At 32.8% G+C, this 15817-nt stretch overlaps 3 protein-coding genes across 6 annotated transcripts; 1 reads left to right on the forward strand and 2 right to left on the reverse strand.

Annotated features, from left to right (window-relative positions):
- The first annotated feature begins 4243 nt into the window (after positions 1–4243).
- On the forward strand, positions 4244–5918 carry LOC100799605 (fasciclin-like arabinogalactan protein 2). The gene has a single exon (XM_003545436.2). It carries the CDS (start codon positions 4306–4308, stop codon positions 5635–5637), a length of 1332 nt encoding a protein of 443 aa, XP_003545484.2. The 5' UTR covers positions 4244–4305; the 3' UTR covers positions 5638–5918.
- A 1566-nt stretch (positions 5919–7484) lies between these two features.
- Positions 7485–12016, reverse strand: LOC100818821 (nudix hydrolase 2). Of its 3 annotated transcripts, none has more exons than XM_041009179.1 (9): positions 11903–12016; positions 10299–10429; positions 10164–10229; positions 9936–10073; positions 9757–9834; positions 9587–9637; positions 8797–8831; positions 8544–8652; positions 7485–8203 (listed from the first exon to the last, which is right to left on the reverse strand). In XM_041009179.1, exons 2-9 carry the CDS (start codon positions 10356–10358, stop codon positions 7991–7993), a joined length of 750 nt encoding a protein of 249 aa, XP_040865113.1. In that variant the 5' UTR covers positions 10359–10429; positions 11903–12016; the 3' UTR covers positions 7485–7990. The 3 variants fall into 3 exon arrangements, with proteins under 3 accessions (XP_040865113.1, XP_040865112.1, XP_003545505.1); XM_041009178.1 differs by lacking the exon at positions 11903–12016 and adding an exon at positions 10526–10800; XM_003545457.5 differs by lacking the exon at positions 11903–12016 and having other exon boundaries at positions 10299–11851.
- Positions 11995–15071, reverse strand: LOC100801931 (putative exosome complex exonuclease RRP42). Of its 2 annotated transcripts, XM_014766975.3 has the most exons (6): positions 14821–15071; positions 13811–13938; positions 13628–13684; positions 13072–13500; positions 12266–12409; positions 11995–12188 (listed from the first exon to the last, which is right to left on the reverse strand). In XM_014766975.3, the coding sequence occupies exons 4-6, from the start codon at positions 13135–13137 to the stop codon at positions 12009–12011; spliced, it is 390 nt and encodes a 129-aa protein (XP_014622461.1). In that variant the 5' UTR covers positions 13138–13500; positions 13628–13684; positions 13811–13938; positions 14821–15071; the 3' UTR covers positions 11995–12008. The 2 variants fall into 2 exon arrangements, 1 of the variants encoding a protein (XP_014622461.1); XR_005888395.1 differs by lacking the exon at positions 11995–12188 and having other exon boundaries at positions 12272–13150; positions 13408–13500; positions 14821–15069.
- Between the last annotated feature and the right edge of the window lie 746 nt (positions 15072–15817).

The raw sequence follows: 15817 nt of genomic DNA on the forward strand, positions 1-15817 counted from the left end.
TTCTTAGCAAGGATTGTTAAGGTTTGAATTTTGATCCATTTTGTAGAAACATGCACGATTCGATTATCACCATACGTCACTTAATTGGTAACTTTGAATTTTCTCAATCCTTCGAATTGCCAGCTTTCATACTACAAATAAAAAAGATACTGACGCATAAGCTTTGGATTCAAAGCAAGGATGTTCTATAAGCTCCGTGGTTAGAATAAAACAGGTAATCAACATTATAATATGGTCCGTTAAACATTTTAATTTTCAAATGAAATTCATGATTGGTGGCAAAACATTCCCTATTTCCATCCCTCTTCATGACAATAGACTAGTCGAATTTTCTTTCTTGTGTTTCTTTTTCAAAGAATAAGGTTATATTCTAAAATCCCAAAAATAAAGTATTTATAAAAATGTGTCACATGTGGTCTCATTTCTATAAATAAAGGATCAATGGCAAATGAATTTTTTTTATAAAGGACAAGGACTACATCAAACATATTTGTATAAACGAGAGATTAACATGAACATTTGTTTTTAAGGGATCGAAAGTAAATTTAATTTATTTTACTTGCAAATATTAAAAAAATATTTAATTTTTTTATAGTAACATATTTAACTTTAATTAATTAGAGAGTTTACGCAAATGACTATATTTTCAAATGGTTTACAAGGGGCATCGTTAACTTGTTGCTTCCCTTGCTGAAAAGGTATGGATTTTCATTATCTTCATTTATAGCCCAAATAGCTTGAACTTGAGTAGCCAACCCATTGAGGCCTGGAGCCAGTTTATGATTCTCCTTCTTTAATATTAACTGGGCCTAGTAAATCATGGATCTAGAGTAGCAAAATAGCACCTTTTAAACATGAGCTAGTTTGGACCAAAAAAAAAAACAGTACCTGGGCCTTGCTCCTCCATATCTATGCTGTGACAAATATTCATATGTCCTCATCTCGAATTCTCATACAGAACTTCGAACCTTGCCCTAAATTGAAACGTACTTTAATTCCACATTATATTTTCTGATATTAGCATACTAACTGAAGGGGAAAAGAGGGGAATGGAGGTATTTCTAGTTGCGATCTTATAAACATAACTGATTCATTTTTTCCCCCTTTGGGTCCATAATTACCTGATTTTTTTTCCTAATAGCGTGGAAACCATCTGTGAATAAGTCTTTTTAAGTAGGATTTACCTTAGACAACTTATTGCATCAATTCATAAATATATGCTGGTGGGATACCTATTATATATCAAACCAACTTTGGTTTAACTTGCTTCATTGTAGAAGCTAGGTCTAGCACACAAGTTTCTTATGTATTTTGTAGCTGGCTTGTTCGGTTCAAACTTTCTTAAATCTTGAGCATCACCTTATCTCTTTTGGCTGACATTGTTGCAGTTAATTTTAACTTTGGTTGCTTATCCTAAAACCAAAAACAAAGAAACGAATAAAATGTCCTTTGGTAGCTTTTATAACTTTCTTCTGAGTAAGACACTGTTTACTCCATTCTTAATTGAGCAACAACCTTACTGATAAATATTGAAACAGTACAAGTATTGGTTGCCCCACAATAATGCTATTTGATGCTTTTTATTCCAAATTTGGTGGCTCGGCCTTAATTATTGCAAGGATGAGGGTGACAACCATGTATCAACCAATGTAAAACATAATTTATTTGTCTCGAACAATTATGGAGCCCTTTTCACAAGGAAAAAAAATGCTTGAACTGGTTTATTGGAATATTGAGCCAAACTTGTCCCAACTGGCAAAAGATTTTGGTCTTTATAAATGATTTTGCCACCTTCAATAATTTCAACGTGTTCTCTCCAGAGGACTGCCGTCATTAATATTACGCAAAACATAATTTAAAACAAAGATATACATTAGATAGGGGCTCTTGCGCACTTGCACATATGATACATTTTTCCCAATTATATCTGGCTCGCATTACAGTACCGGTACCCTATCTAAGGATCATGATTAAATTTAATAGACATCTATACTGGATAATATTTTTACCTATTAAATGTAGGTTTTAATCTAGATATGAGAATTTTTTTTGCTGACTTTTTTCACAGAATTTTTGTACATAAGTAAGTGTATGTGTACAATAATACTTTTTTTTAATAGTACATTAATAATATAATAACTGATTCACTTCATGTATCTACTCATATTTTTTTTAATCATGTGATTAGTGCGAGGTAAGTATGCAAGTATATATACATATATATTATAATTAGTATTTAAAATATTTTATATAATTTTATATTTATTATTATTTTTGTTTTATTAATTTCATATAATTTTTCTTAAAAAATCATATAACTTTTTAAATATTTATTTTATTTATTTGTCAAAAAATAATATTCTTTTATTGAGAATGAACACCGACACTAAAATTATTACCTTTACAAATATAAACTAGAATACGCATCTTTATTTTAAAAAATACAAGTGTAAATCACTCGTGTTGAATCCTTTCCGTTGTCATTGTCCAAAATGTATCGTATTATACGAGATATTTTAAAATGAAATGACCTTTTGAGAGAATTTCAGTCCAATTCTTACTAAAAAAATACATTTCACTCAGCAGCTAGGCACGAATCAAATGTTATATTAAATTAAAATTTATTATCATACTATATTATAAAATAACCACGTTGAAGGATCAAAAGAAAACTATTATTTTTTATTACTATAAAAAGTTGTTTTTGCTGCTTATCTTTGAACAACTTTATTAAAGTCCCACGTCATGAAGCATAAATTAATGCTAAATTAACATTAATTTATTCGTTAAACTAAAACTACAAATAATCTCTTAATTAAACAAAACAACATAAAATTTATTCTATTATGAACAATGAAAACACTATTTCATGAAATATATTTTCTTTTATTTAATAATTTTTGGTTTTTCTAATCTGAAAGTATGTAATAAATATTTTATTTTTAATAAAAAAATGATTAAATAATAACATTATAATTTTATTTCATTTCACTTTATGCTATATTTTATCCTATTTCTTTCCATATTTTATTAAAAACATAAGCAAACAGAATTGTAGATTTGCTAGTGCGATGATAAAATTTGATTTTGCCCATTTTGGATTGACGTAAATTAATAGTATTTGGTGTTCTTTTTATTGAGAAAAAATTTCAACGTCAAGAATGCTTTCAGCAAATTAAATCCCAAAGGTACAGGACAGTGTGATATTTGTCCTCATCGTTAACAAACGTTCTGTAACATTTTTTTTAATACGCTTTTCTATCATCAAATAAAAATTATAAAATTTTTATAGACGTCGTCACTTCTTATTCAATATTTTAGATTTATTAAATACTCCTTAATCTGTATGTGTTAACCTTGAACACTAACACTTTTAGATCGAAAATAGTACCAGAGAGTGAGTGTATCAATCCAAACTCTTACTAACAATTTTAAGTTTAAATATTTTTTCTCTTGTAATTTAGATTTTAGTTTTTTTTGTCCCTTATAAAATTATGCTTCAGTTTTTAGTTCATGCAATTTTTTTTTAATTTTTTACGTTCTTTATAAAACATTTTAGATAATATTTTAAATAATGAAAAAATACTATCTAACAAATTTTAAGGATAAAAAATAAATAAACATAACTTGTAAGAACATAAAAAAAAAAACAAAAAAAAAAACTAAATTATAAATATTTAAATTAAAATTTTATTTAAGACAAACAAATATTGGCAACTGTACTGAAAAGAGAAACGAAAAGGAAAAGGAAAAAAAATATATTGAAACTGACACGTACATTACATTATTGGGGAGCGGGGCCTAAGAGCGTCGGTGGGATGCAGATGCCCAATTGCTCAAGTGAAGATGGTGCCACTTTGCCCTTTAATACTATCTCATATTCCTCTTTCTTAATTATATTTCATATTTCTCTCTTAATTGTATAATTTATTACAAGAGTAATATTTTTTCTTAAAAAAAAAAATACTATTTTTATTCCACTCTTCAAAAACTTTCTGTATCCATGATTCTTTCTAATCTTCATATTTCATTTTGTTGGAAGTATTGGTTGATGATTAATTTTAATGAAATGTTTTCTCTCAATTACATTTAAAAAGAAATATTTATAGAAATGGTTGTTTATTAACAAAAGAAATCTCATATTGATACTACTTACCATAATTTAAAGTCACATTCTTATTCTTATGAAATATGGTCTGATCCTTACCAAAAAGTGAAACACGTATTATAGTGAATATTAAAGAAGATTAAAAAAGTGTGGGGGCAATTAGTAAAATTGATCTCTTAGAGAGAAGTGTGGAAATAATGGAGGATGGGGTCCATCTGGAAGCCAATCGAAAGCTGGCATTGATTCATAAACCCACAAGACACAAGACAGAACACAGAGCACACTTGTCCATTCTCCAAAACAAAATGAAGAGCCTCCTCTTCTCTCTCTTCCTCTTCCTCTTCTTAGCCTCCTCCGCCGTCGCCACCGTCCCCGCCCACAACATCACCCGCATGCTGGCCGCACACCCCGGCTTCTCCACCTTCAACCACTACCTCTCCGTCACCCACCTGGCCGAAGAGATCAACCGCCGCCAGACCATCACCGTCCTGGCCCTCGACAATGCCGCCATGTCCTCCCTCCTCGACAAGCACCTCTCCCTCCCCACCATCAAAAACGTCCTCTCCCTCCACATCCTCGTCGACTACTTCGGCGCCAAAAAGCTCCACCAGATCAACAACAGCACCACCCTCGTCTCCTCCATGTTCCAGGCCACCGGCTCCGCCTCCGGCACCGCCGGCTACGTCAACATCACCAACCTCAAGGCCGGCAAGGTCGGCTTCGCCGCCGAAGACAACGACGGCTCCCTCCACTCCTTCTACGTCAAATCCGTCAAGGAAATGCCCTACTACATCTCCGTCCTCCAAATCAGCGCCGCCATTAGCTCCGCCGACGCCGAGGCACCCACCGCCGCCCCCTCCGCCATCGACCTGATCTCCATTATGTCCAAACAAGGCTGCAAGGCCTTCGCGGACCTTCTAAGAGGCTCCAAGGCCCTTCCATCTTTCAAGGAAAACGTTGACGGCGGCTTAACGGTTTTCTGCCCCACCGACAGCGCCGTCAGCGGTTTCGCGCCAAAGTACAAGAACCTGACCGAAGCTCAGAAGGTTTCACTTCTGTTGTACCACGCGACTCCCGTGTACGAGTCACTGCAGATGCTCAAGTCCAGCAACGGAATAATGAACACTCTGGCCACAGAGGGAGCCAACAAGTACGACTTCACGGTGCAGAGTGAAGGGGAAGACGTCAGCCTCAAGACCAAAGTCAACACAGCCAGCATAGTGGGGACATTGATAGATCAGGATCCATTCGTGGCATATAAGATAAACAGGGTATTGATGCCCAGAGAGCTCTTCAAGGCCAGCGACGCGGCGGATGCACCTGCCCAGTCGCCAAAGCCCGCCAAGAAGAAGAACAAGAACAAGAACAACAGCCATGCGGCGGATGCACCGGCGGACGGACCATCCGACGACGACGCTGATTCGGAAGATCAGAAGGCTGCGGATGAAGACAGCAATGGAGTAAGCGGATTGCACGTGAGATTCTTCATGGTCTTCTTCAGTTTAATTATGGCTTTTTTGGCTCTATGAAACACCCACATGGATTATGGAGTGTCGCTACTATACACTTGTTTCAATTAAGATTCTTTTCTTTCTTTAATATATGTCAAGGAAATAAAACGCTGCCACCGACATGTAGGAGGCCATGTGTACTTTTTTTTATTATAGGTTTTGTATTTGTTGTTTGTCTGTTTTCCGAATTATTTTATTGGCCTCTTTTTTTCAGTGTGGGTAGATCCGGTTTGTGCTACCTGCCAGCTATGGGATGTGTGCATATAAACACTTTTCAACTCATTAGTTTTTTATGTCAATATTCGCCTCTCATGTTTTCTTTATTTATATGTTTAACAGCATTTTCCTCTAACTGCATCATAGAATTTTAAAAATATGGCCTACCCATCGATCAAACTTGTACCTTATGCAGTGGCAGAGCATTTTAATCCCAAGGAGATATTGTTTTCCAAAACTACTGATCAAAGAAATTGAAAAATCAAGGTTTAAAAATTGTAGTCGCAATATGATATCATAATTTTGATGGCTTTCTAAACAGCAATTATTGCGGTAGCTGCTCAAGTTGTCCTCACTTTTTTATTTTTTAGTTTTGATAATCATAACGCAATTGCAAATCCTAAACCAGTACATGATGTATGGTCCTGATCAAATCTCTATGAGTCTAATCAGTATTATTAATCAAGCTAAATATTGGACACTTAGGCCAAGCCCATTACATATTTATATCAAATTGGTTTTGATCCACTATTGTTAAAATTTAAAGCTTCTTCTACAGAGAATATGACAAAATAGAACGAGTTTCGAAAAGTTGACAAAAAAATATTTATGCGTGTTGGGGGGTGAGAAGGATGAAGGATCTCCCATTAACTTTGCAGCTGGCATTAAGTGAGTCATCAAAGTAATTGCATAGACAAGAATTATACAATCTGCAAAGAACAGAACATAATCAGCAGTGACAGCTAAAGATTGGAAGAAACTTTATACTAGTGTGTATTTTAGAAGTTTATAAGAATAAATTGGATTGAAAACTTTTCGAAACTCAGTATCCATGTATTGAATTGAATGTAACCTTTGGCTCGAGTCCTAATCGGTTCTGCATAGGAGATCTGTAGCTGCTTTACTAGCTACTTTTTGTTCAGCAGTATCAAGTAGAGATTGACAAAAAAATCCGTATTCATGGATAACCGAAGATAAAATTTGCAATGGATAAAAGATGGATGGTATAAATGTACAAGAACATCACCGCCAAAATCCCACAAGTTGGTGAATTCGCGGAACGGGCACGGACGGATTTTCTAACTCGCGGAGCATGTAGCAGTTAGACACTACCCGTGCCCATTGCCATTCCTATTCCTAGTATCTAGTGGTCAATTCACAACAAGCAAAGAATTTGACTTGTTCGTTACATAATTTTTGCAGTGAACAAAGGGAGCAAAATTCAATGTGCTGCAGAGGGTTAATACATCCTCGTTGCCAAGAATTCTTTTCACCCTCAAAATTACAATTTTCTATAAGCAAAATCAGGATTGAGCTGTATAGCCGGAAATATTGCAGATATGAGAAAGAAAACGTTGGCAAGAATTGCCAATGGGAACTTTGAACTATAGTTTCACTTATATAGTATATATATATAAAAGAGACCAACACTGCAATGTGCCTACATTTTACAAGTCTCGGAACCGAACCATTTTAAAGTAACTCAGTCGGGTGTCTGCAGATGTCAAATCAGTGCTATAAAACCGGGATCAAGATCCCCTGCAGTTTTTTCTTTTCCAACTGCATGAATCTCAATTCTCAATCATTAATATATATTGCTACTTAAATAAAATTTTGATAGAAAAACATAATTGAAAAAGAATAGATTGTGAAAGATTGAACTGCACCACTGCACAGATGTTACTGCATGACCTACAGTTACATTTTAAATGCTGAGAATCCTAGTCCATCTCTTCTGAACCTGAGACTTTCAGATGAAACCGTACAAAACACAAGAAAAACATCCTCGTACTAACAAAAGTGCCTGTTCTTTTTAGAATCTTATTCTACTAGCCTACACTTACTTTCTTAGTGTTCGTATGACATCATCCCCAATAAAGTTACGTATACACCTTGAAGTAAGTACTATTAACAAATAAAGTTTAAGTAATGGTATATAAACACCTCTATATACCAAAATTTTTATTAACAACTATTATTTCACTCTCTTTTTCTCTTTTTATCACATAGTATTATTATATATACTTATCTGTCTTCTCTCTTTTTATCTATCTAGGATCTAGGTGTCTACTAGAGTTTGCTGTCCACAAATGTTGTTCCACAAAGTGTACAAGTATATGTAACGGCAACTTGGCAACTTGCAAGCATATACATGTCAAGCTTGATCCTCTTTGGAAGCTAACGAAAGGCTGGCATCCCGGTTGTTAAAATACAGATAGGTTTTTTTGCCAGAAGATGTACAAGTAAGCACGTTAGAAAAACCGTTGTAGTTGCCATCCAGCTTTGAAAAGCATATTTTTCTAATAAAGTCAAAGAGCTCATTATCTTGCACAAAAGGCTGGGCAGCATAATCTTCAACTGGCATCCACTGAATGAAAAAAACGAGACACCAGTTAAAAAATTACTGAAATTACAAAGTTTCCTGGTACTAATGTCAGGATAGATTATCAGCATCATGTAGCCTTCATTGACTTGGAGAGATTTAAAATGAAGGATGAACTTAAGCAACATTTTAGGGTGTGTTTGGTTTGTTATTTATTTTCATTTTAGGAGTAATTAATAATTAACAGAGTGAAAGGTGAAAATAATATGGTATTTCTTGAGTTATAATTAAAGACATGTCAACTGAAAATGAAAACACAGATGCATCCTTAGAATGACACTATCTGAAAATTAGTGAGATTCTCAATTGACATTAGAATATATACCTTCGCTGCCTCAATTTCTGAAGCCTGATTCTGAATGTCAAACGATTGAGGTTGCAACATGCAAACAAAGAACAAATCTGATTTCTCGAAGAACGACTTATGGCTTTGCCTAATACAAAAGAAATAAAGGTCGGTGAACGTGAAGGCCACATTCAATATTAATTCAGATTTCAGAGAGAAAAATAGTGTAAATTATATGCATAGCAGTATGTTGGTTATTTGTGAAAAAAAACGCATTCACACCACGTATTACCTGAATGCTAAAACTTCAACAAACTTTGTCTCTATCTGAAAAAATAATAGAAGTAATGGGATTAGACTTTGAAACAACCCAAAAAACATGTAATACATAAGCTATAGAAGAAATTACAACCTAGTTTGTCAAAACAGCAAACCCAAAACTTGGTCGATATTATTTGAATAATTTGAATTAAAATTTGCTAAGTAATATTATTTAATTTTAAATATTTATATTGTCACATGCATAAAAAAATAGTGTAATTATGAAATTTCAAGATTTTAGACAAGGTTAAGGTTTGTAATGAATAAATTGAGAAAAATTAAGAAAATTCAAAAAAGAAAATTGACAAAATAGAGAAGCACAGGCCTTTATTTTTGGGGTGAAATTGGAATAAGTGTCTTTGATTATAAGCAAAAGAGCAAGGGGACATGATAAAAAAAAAAAAAAAAGAAGGACCTTAATGGTATATCAGATATTTACTAAAGCATGATAACTGATCAAATATTAAATACACATGAATGCCAGTTTTTATTATATTCATTAAATTATTTTATTTTTACATTTAAAAATTAAGTTTTGTAAGGAAAATAATAAAATTTTAAAAAATGTTGTATATAAATCTTACTGATATTTTATTTTTCTTAAAAAAAATACATAACAGTGTTAACTAAATAATTAGTGACAGAGAAAAATATAAAGTGGATAGTAAATTATAGTTGAGTTCGGGGTTTGCTATTATTTTGGCAAATTTCAAGTGGAATGTAATTTACTCTAAACTATATATTATGTTTTGCTTGCTTACCCCTGTCTCTTCTTTGACTTCTCTAATTGCAGCTTCACAGAGATCCTCACCCTGCAAATGGATTTAAAACATATCAAAAGATAATTTTAGAAGTTCAATAATTTGGTCAATAATAATTTTGACATACTTTCTGTCAAAAAAAAAAAAAAGAAGTAATAATTTTGATATACTTCATTAACAGCTCCTGTTGGCATCTTCCATACACCTGTACCTCTGAATTTGCCACCTGTCTCCTGAACCACAAGCACCTGTCAAATGAAGCAAGATCATTTCAAAGGTTTCCTCCTTGTATTTTGCAGGCTGCAAAGCTTGGACTTCAAATTGAAAAAAGAAATAAAGAAAAGACTACCTCTTTGTTGTTGTTGATGACAAAAGCACCAACACCGACTCGATGTGAAGCATTTGCAGGAAGGGTATCAGGAGTATCTGGAATCCAACGTACAAGCATCAAGTAATCTGGCTCAGCATGGTGGTACCTAAATCCAGCCTGAAAAAGGAGCACAAAATTTGTAACAAAATGGCTTCTTAATTAAGAGATAGGATTAGGCAAATAAATAATAATAAAATGTATGTTTACCTTGACTGCAGGATCAACAAGATTTGAATGTTGTATGGGCAACTTGATCCAGACCCCCTTCTTGCCCTGCAAATTAAAACACGTTTGGAATTGTAAAAAAGGTTCAATTACTGTTGAATTGAACATGTAATGTACCTGTTGGCTCCACTTGTAGATTGAAGCTTGCAATATAGAAGAGAAGAGCGTAGAATCCATAGGGTCTTGGACGTCTACAACGACTCCTCCATGATGATCCTCAACTCCACTGAGCAATTCAATCCTTTCACCTTCCATTTGGTTGTAATATACTAATTATTAATTATGACCTAAAACTTAAAATATATATTTGCAGACAATGAGGGGATGAGATGATAGGAACAAACAATATATATATAATTTTGGAGAATGGAAGGAAGGAAGAAAGGTATGTAAACTGAAATTCAAAGGAAGTGATGAGGAAATTTTATTTCATCGGCGTTGTTGCGTGAGAGCTTGAAATGTTGGTGGTTTTCTTTTCTTGATCCTTTACTTTTCCATTCAACATTTCTAATTCGGAGACAGAGAAATCATCGTCGCATTTTCCCATGAACATTTCAAAGGTTTCTTTTCTTGAAATTCAAAGGAAGTGATGAGGAATTTTTAATTATATATATATATATATATTTCTTCCAACATAGCTGACAACATTTGGACGCATAATTTAGTCTACTCTAAATTCTTTTAAAGAGAAAATATACAAACATATAATATTAAAATGAATTATGTATTCAAATTTGAGGGGTTTTACAATAAAGGGTTTTCCTATAGTTAACCCTTAAATTAAAAAAAGTAAATTGCATTAATTATTTTTGAGATTTTGTGAAATTATACAATTTTTATATTTTTTTTTAACATTTATAATAATCTCAATTTTCTTATGTATAGGAACAAGGTGTAATATTTTTCAAACAATGAAAAGAATCTAAGTAAACGTATACGTAGACGTCAACGTAAACTTTTTAAAATAATTAACGGGTTAGTATAAGGATTAAATAAATAAGAGGATTTGTGTAACTTTACAAAATCTTAGGGGTGTTTCGTGTAATTTAATTTATTCATTGAAGAATCAAAGATTAGACTTGTGATATTATAAATAGGTGTATTTGTGAAGTTATGAAAATACTAACAGTTCATTTTAATATAATTAGTAGATGCTATAGATAATTATGAAAAACCCTAATATAATACAAAGAGAAAAAAAATATTAACAAGTATTTTACTAGTAATTAAGGAGTTAAAGTTAGAAAAATTTAGAAAAAGATACATTATTTAATGTTAGCAGCAATTTATTTTCAAAATAATTTTCAAAACAACGTCTTTCTGTTTATTAGTTTCAATTGAATACTTGGTAGTAAGACTTAAAAAAAAAAGTTAAAAGCGATTAGCCAAAAAAATTCAATTAAAAAATAAATACAATTTCAAAGATCCAATTGACAAAAATAAATTAGAACCTAATTAAAATTTGTTAAATAGCCTATAGAATAATTTAACGTAATTAAAATTCATACGGCCTATTAAACAAAGTGACTTATTCTCTATTTAATTTAGTGAATCTTAAACCTCAATTTAATTAAAAATTACTTAACTTTTAACTAATAATAATAAGGTTAAAAGTAATATATAAAAATGTGATGCTGGGATTCCTCTTGATAAAACTTAGTTTTTGTATCCAATAGACTAATATTTTGCTATTAAAGAAAAATTGTAAATTGTAAACTTACGTGTTTTTGTGTTGCTCGAGCTGCTTTGCAGTATTTTGTATCTAATACTAATAGAATGATAAGTCAGGACCACATAGCTCAGAAGACAACAATTTCCGACACAAATTTACCATAGTTTAGCCGAGTTACAAAATAATTGAAGAATGGTGCTTGGATCCAGCCCTACACCTCCTCGTTTGGTTATACCACATATGTGCCCTTGCCTATTAACAGAGAAACAGCAGAGCTTATTTGTGATTCCTCCTCTGATGTTGCATCCACAATATAGTGCCTCCCAAGTCCCAACCTAGAAAGCAGAAATGGTATGAAAATGAAATTATCACAAATATGGTCAAATCTGAGAAGATAGCACATGCATGTTACCTTAGCCAGTGTAACTATGACAGGGACTCCAGATGTGTCAAACTGCAGAAACTCCTCGTTGCTTACGTCAACTTCTGGTTGCTCATCATTTGATGTTCCAGCAGCAACTTGGACTCTTGGAATACCCGTATTGCTCAAAGCAGCCTAAAAGAACAACAGTTATTAGCTGCATTGGGGTTTTCCAGTTAATTCTGGAAATAGGTTTCTCGGTTTCTCAACATCATGGTATTAAGGAAATCCATGTGGAAAACCTCCACGAAACTGATTGCAGATTCGTTTGGGAGGATAATCTTATTATAAAGATTAAAGAAAACAGCTAGTAAAAGGATATTTTTAATTTTAGCTTAATGAAAGTATGAATAACTTCTAACCATTTCCTTGAAGTCATAGATTACATATTTCAAAGAGTCCAAATGGCATGTATGTAACATCAATAGCTAAACTCAGGTTAAATGAAAAAGAAAACTTGAAAAGTAAACAACATTGAAAATTGACATCAACAAAAAAGCATGATCTCTGAAACGCTAATTATTTTAGCCAGGAATCCATCATTATCATCTTTTCTAGCTTTTTATAGTAGATTATTCTATTAGAGCATCCAACAAATTTCCATCTGAATTAACAAGAAGCCCATCAATGTAAAGATCCCAACAAATTTTTCCTTCAACGACAATAAGCGAGGAGAGGCCAATTCTAGCACCTGAGGGAAAAAAATAAGAGCTCAACAGCTATATTAAAAAGAGGCAAGAACATGGAAGGAAAGCATATGGTAGTAAGCATAATCTTCACTCTAGGGGAAAATAGACCTGCTCCACTTTTACCACCCAAGAGACAACGTTGAAGAGCATTTGACAGTTCTGCAGCCAACTCATCACCCCCTCTACCCTATATACAAGACAGAGAAATAGAGCACCAAATAAAATAGTAATTTTGAAACATTAGAAGGTATTTACAGAACAAAAATGATAAATAACATAATAATGGAAAACACTATTACTGATGAAAATGTAAAGCTTATTAATCCAATGCACCTTCTAACTTCAGTTAAAGCTTTTAAGGATTAACTTATTTGTTTTGTTATCAATGTTCATGGTATGTAAAGTTGAAAAACATGAAGGAGGAAAAGCAATAGAATATGCAACCTCAAAAGCTGGCTCTGCAGTTGAACTGCAATCAATATATATAGAGACTTTTCATTTGTCAGGTTGCAACAAGCTTGGCTTTCCAAGTACAGCCTGCAATTGTGCAATCAATATATCATGTTTAGTAAAATAACTCATTAGATTTAAAGGAATTGTTTATAGTAATAAATAAAATGATATTACAAGTCAAGAAATAAGAGATGAATCCAATTTAACCAACCTTAGCACTGGCAATTACATCTGTAGCACCCATTCTGACTCTTGCCGAACCATTTGTCTGCCAAGCAGTTAGTTTGTATAATGCACAAATTAAAACTATTTAAAGCAAAAAATAAGAAAATAATGTCTGCCAGGGTTTAATAATCAGAATACCCTGCCAAATGTCAACTGATTAAAGCATCACCTGGGGAATAACTTCAGTTTCAACAGAGATTGGTTTATATGTAAATCTCTTTCTACCATCACAACGAAGATCTTGACCAATGCCACCTTGAATGAAATGTTTTTCTCCAAGAGATAAACCCACCATTCCTGCAAAAGCAAGATTTTTTTCTTTTTGAGAAATTTCACAACTAAAAAGTACAAAGCGGAAACAGTTAAGTGTTGTTAAACCAGGATAGCAGTGTACCACCCTGCTACAGTCTAACTAGTAAGTATATACTTTCTGATTATCCATGTTATGCTTGCATGAGGGTCTTAGTAATAAAGTTAAATCCCTTCTCAATTGAAAATTCTTAGTACTTATGTACACCTTAGTAGTATGCTTCCCTCCATTTGGAACCATATACTCTAATAGAGTGATTTTCCCAACCTGCCTACGAGTTACTACACAACAGAAAGTCATTAACTTGAAAATAAGGAAACCAATCCAAACTCAGATATCTCAAATGCTTGCCATCATTATTTATTTCTTCCACTGATTTCTCGAACACAGTCCCTTTCTATATACAGGAGATTAAAAAAATAAACTTACAGTCAAGTGTTCTAACAGCTACTTTCTACCCAAAGAATTAGGATCACTAGACAAAACATAAATAATTGGTCTCAGACCTTAAATTAAAAAAGCAGGCCCCAAATCTGGAATTACCAAATAGATCCAACAGCAAGGGACCTGAATTTCAAGGAGCACTAGCATGCCATATCACAAGCACTCATAATAGAGAAGAGAGAATTTACAATTACAGGACCTGATTTTTCTTCTAAACTTCAATTTGAAATCAAAATACCTGAAACCAATCATGATAATATTTACAAAGCATTTGAAGACCGAAATGGCATTCCTAACTCTGATGAGTAATAACAGCAAGCATTCGCAATCACAGGGGTATAAAGAAAGGCATAAAAATAAAAGAACCATTTAGCTAGCATATTAATGGCATAGATAGAAGATGGAAAACTGAAATTGTTATGAACCTGAATTGGTGAAATTAGAAAGTGAAAGATAGTCGGAACGAAGGTGGGCGGTGGAGTGGAGGAGGGAAACAAAAATTAGGTTTACTTTTAACTAAAATGTTAAATCACGATTGCTTCAGTGCCAGTGGCTTTGAACTTTGAAGCAGACAATGCATGAGAAGAGAGGTTAGAAGCTGAAGACATAGCAGCGTGAGAGGGAAATCCATACAAAAAATACTCCTTCCATCCAAATAGGTGTTAAATTTTCCGATTTTTTTATTTCTTTTTTTTTGTCTATGTAAGATTTAGGATGACATCATTTTAAATCAATGTTAAGATAGACCCATATTAATAATTTAATTTTAGAATATGCCATTTTAAAAAAAAATTGTAAAAGTGATCCAAATCACTCAATCAGATCCTTCACTTGATAAAGGTTAAAATTAGATGGAAAATCACATTCAGTACGAAATATCAATTACAAAGATTTAACTGCATTTTAATAATCAATTTTACAATAAACCCAATTTTTTAAAAAAAAAAGTTTGTAAAAATGATCCAAATGACTCAAAATCAGGTCCTTCGCTTGCTAAAAGGTTAAAATTAAATTATCTTGCCAATACAATATAAATTACTTATTTTCACGAGATTTGTACACTGTTTCGCATGTGCCTACCGTGAGTCCTTAAATGATTAAACACCACACCTAAATAAAATCCACGGCTAAGAATTCATTGAGGTTGGCAACCGTTTATCAAAGTGGCACCTAGCCTTGTTCATCTTGCCTAACTTTAAAATTTACCATGGAATTTGGTGATTTTCAATTTGAGAAATTATAGTGTCACTTTTTTTTTTGTTACTTTCTTTTTATTAACTGAAATTTCATCTATTTTGATGGATTATGCTTATCATCAATTTTCTTTCTCGATTTAAATGAGATTCACTAAAATTAATAATTTTAAAAAATTTGAGTCACTCACAAAAAGTATGTCATAGAGAATGCTTTTAACTTTCTTCT

Source organism: Glycine max, chromosome 14, assembly GCF_000004515.6.
Source record: "Glycine max cultivar Williams 82 chromosome 14, Glycine_max_v4.0, whole genome shotgun sequence".
NCBI classification, from domain to species: Eukaryota; Viridiplantae; Streptophyta; class Magnoliopsida; order Fabales; family Fabaceae; genus Glycine; species Glycine max.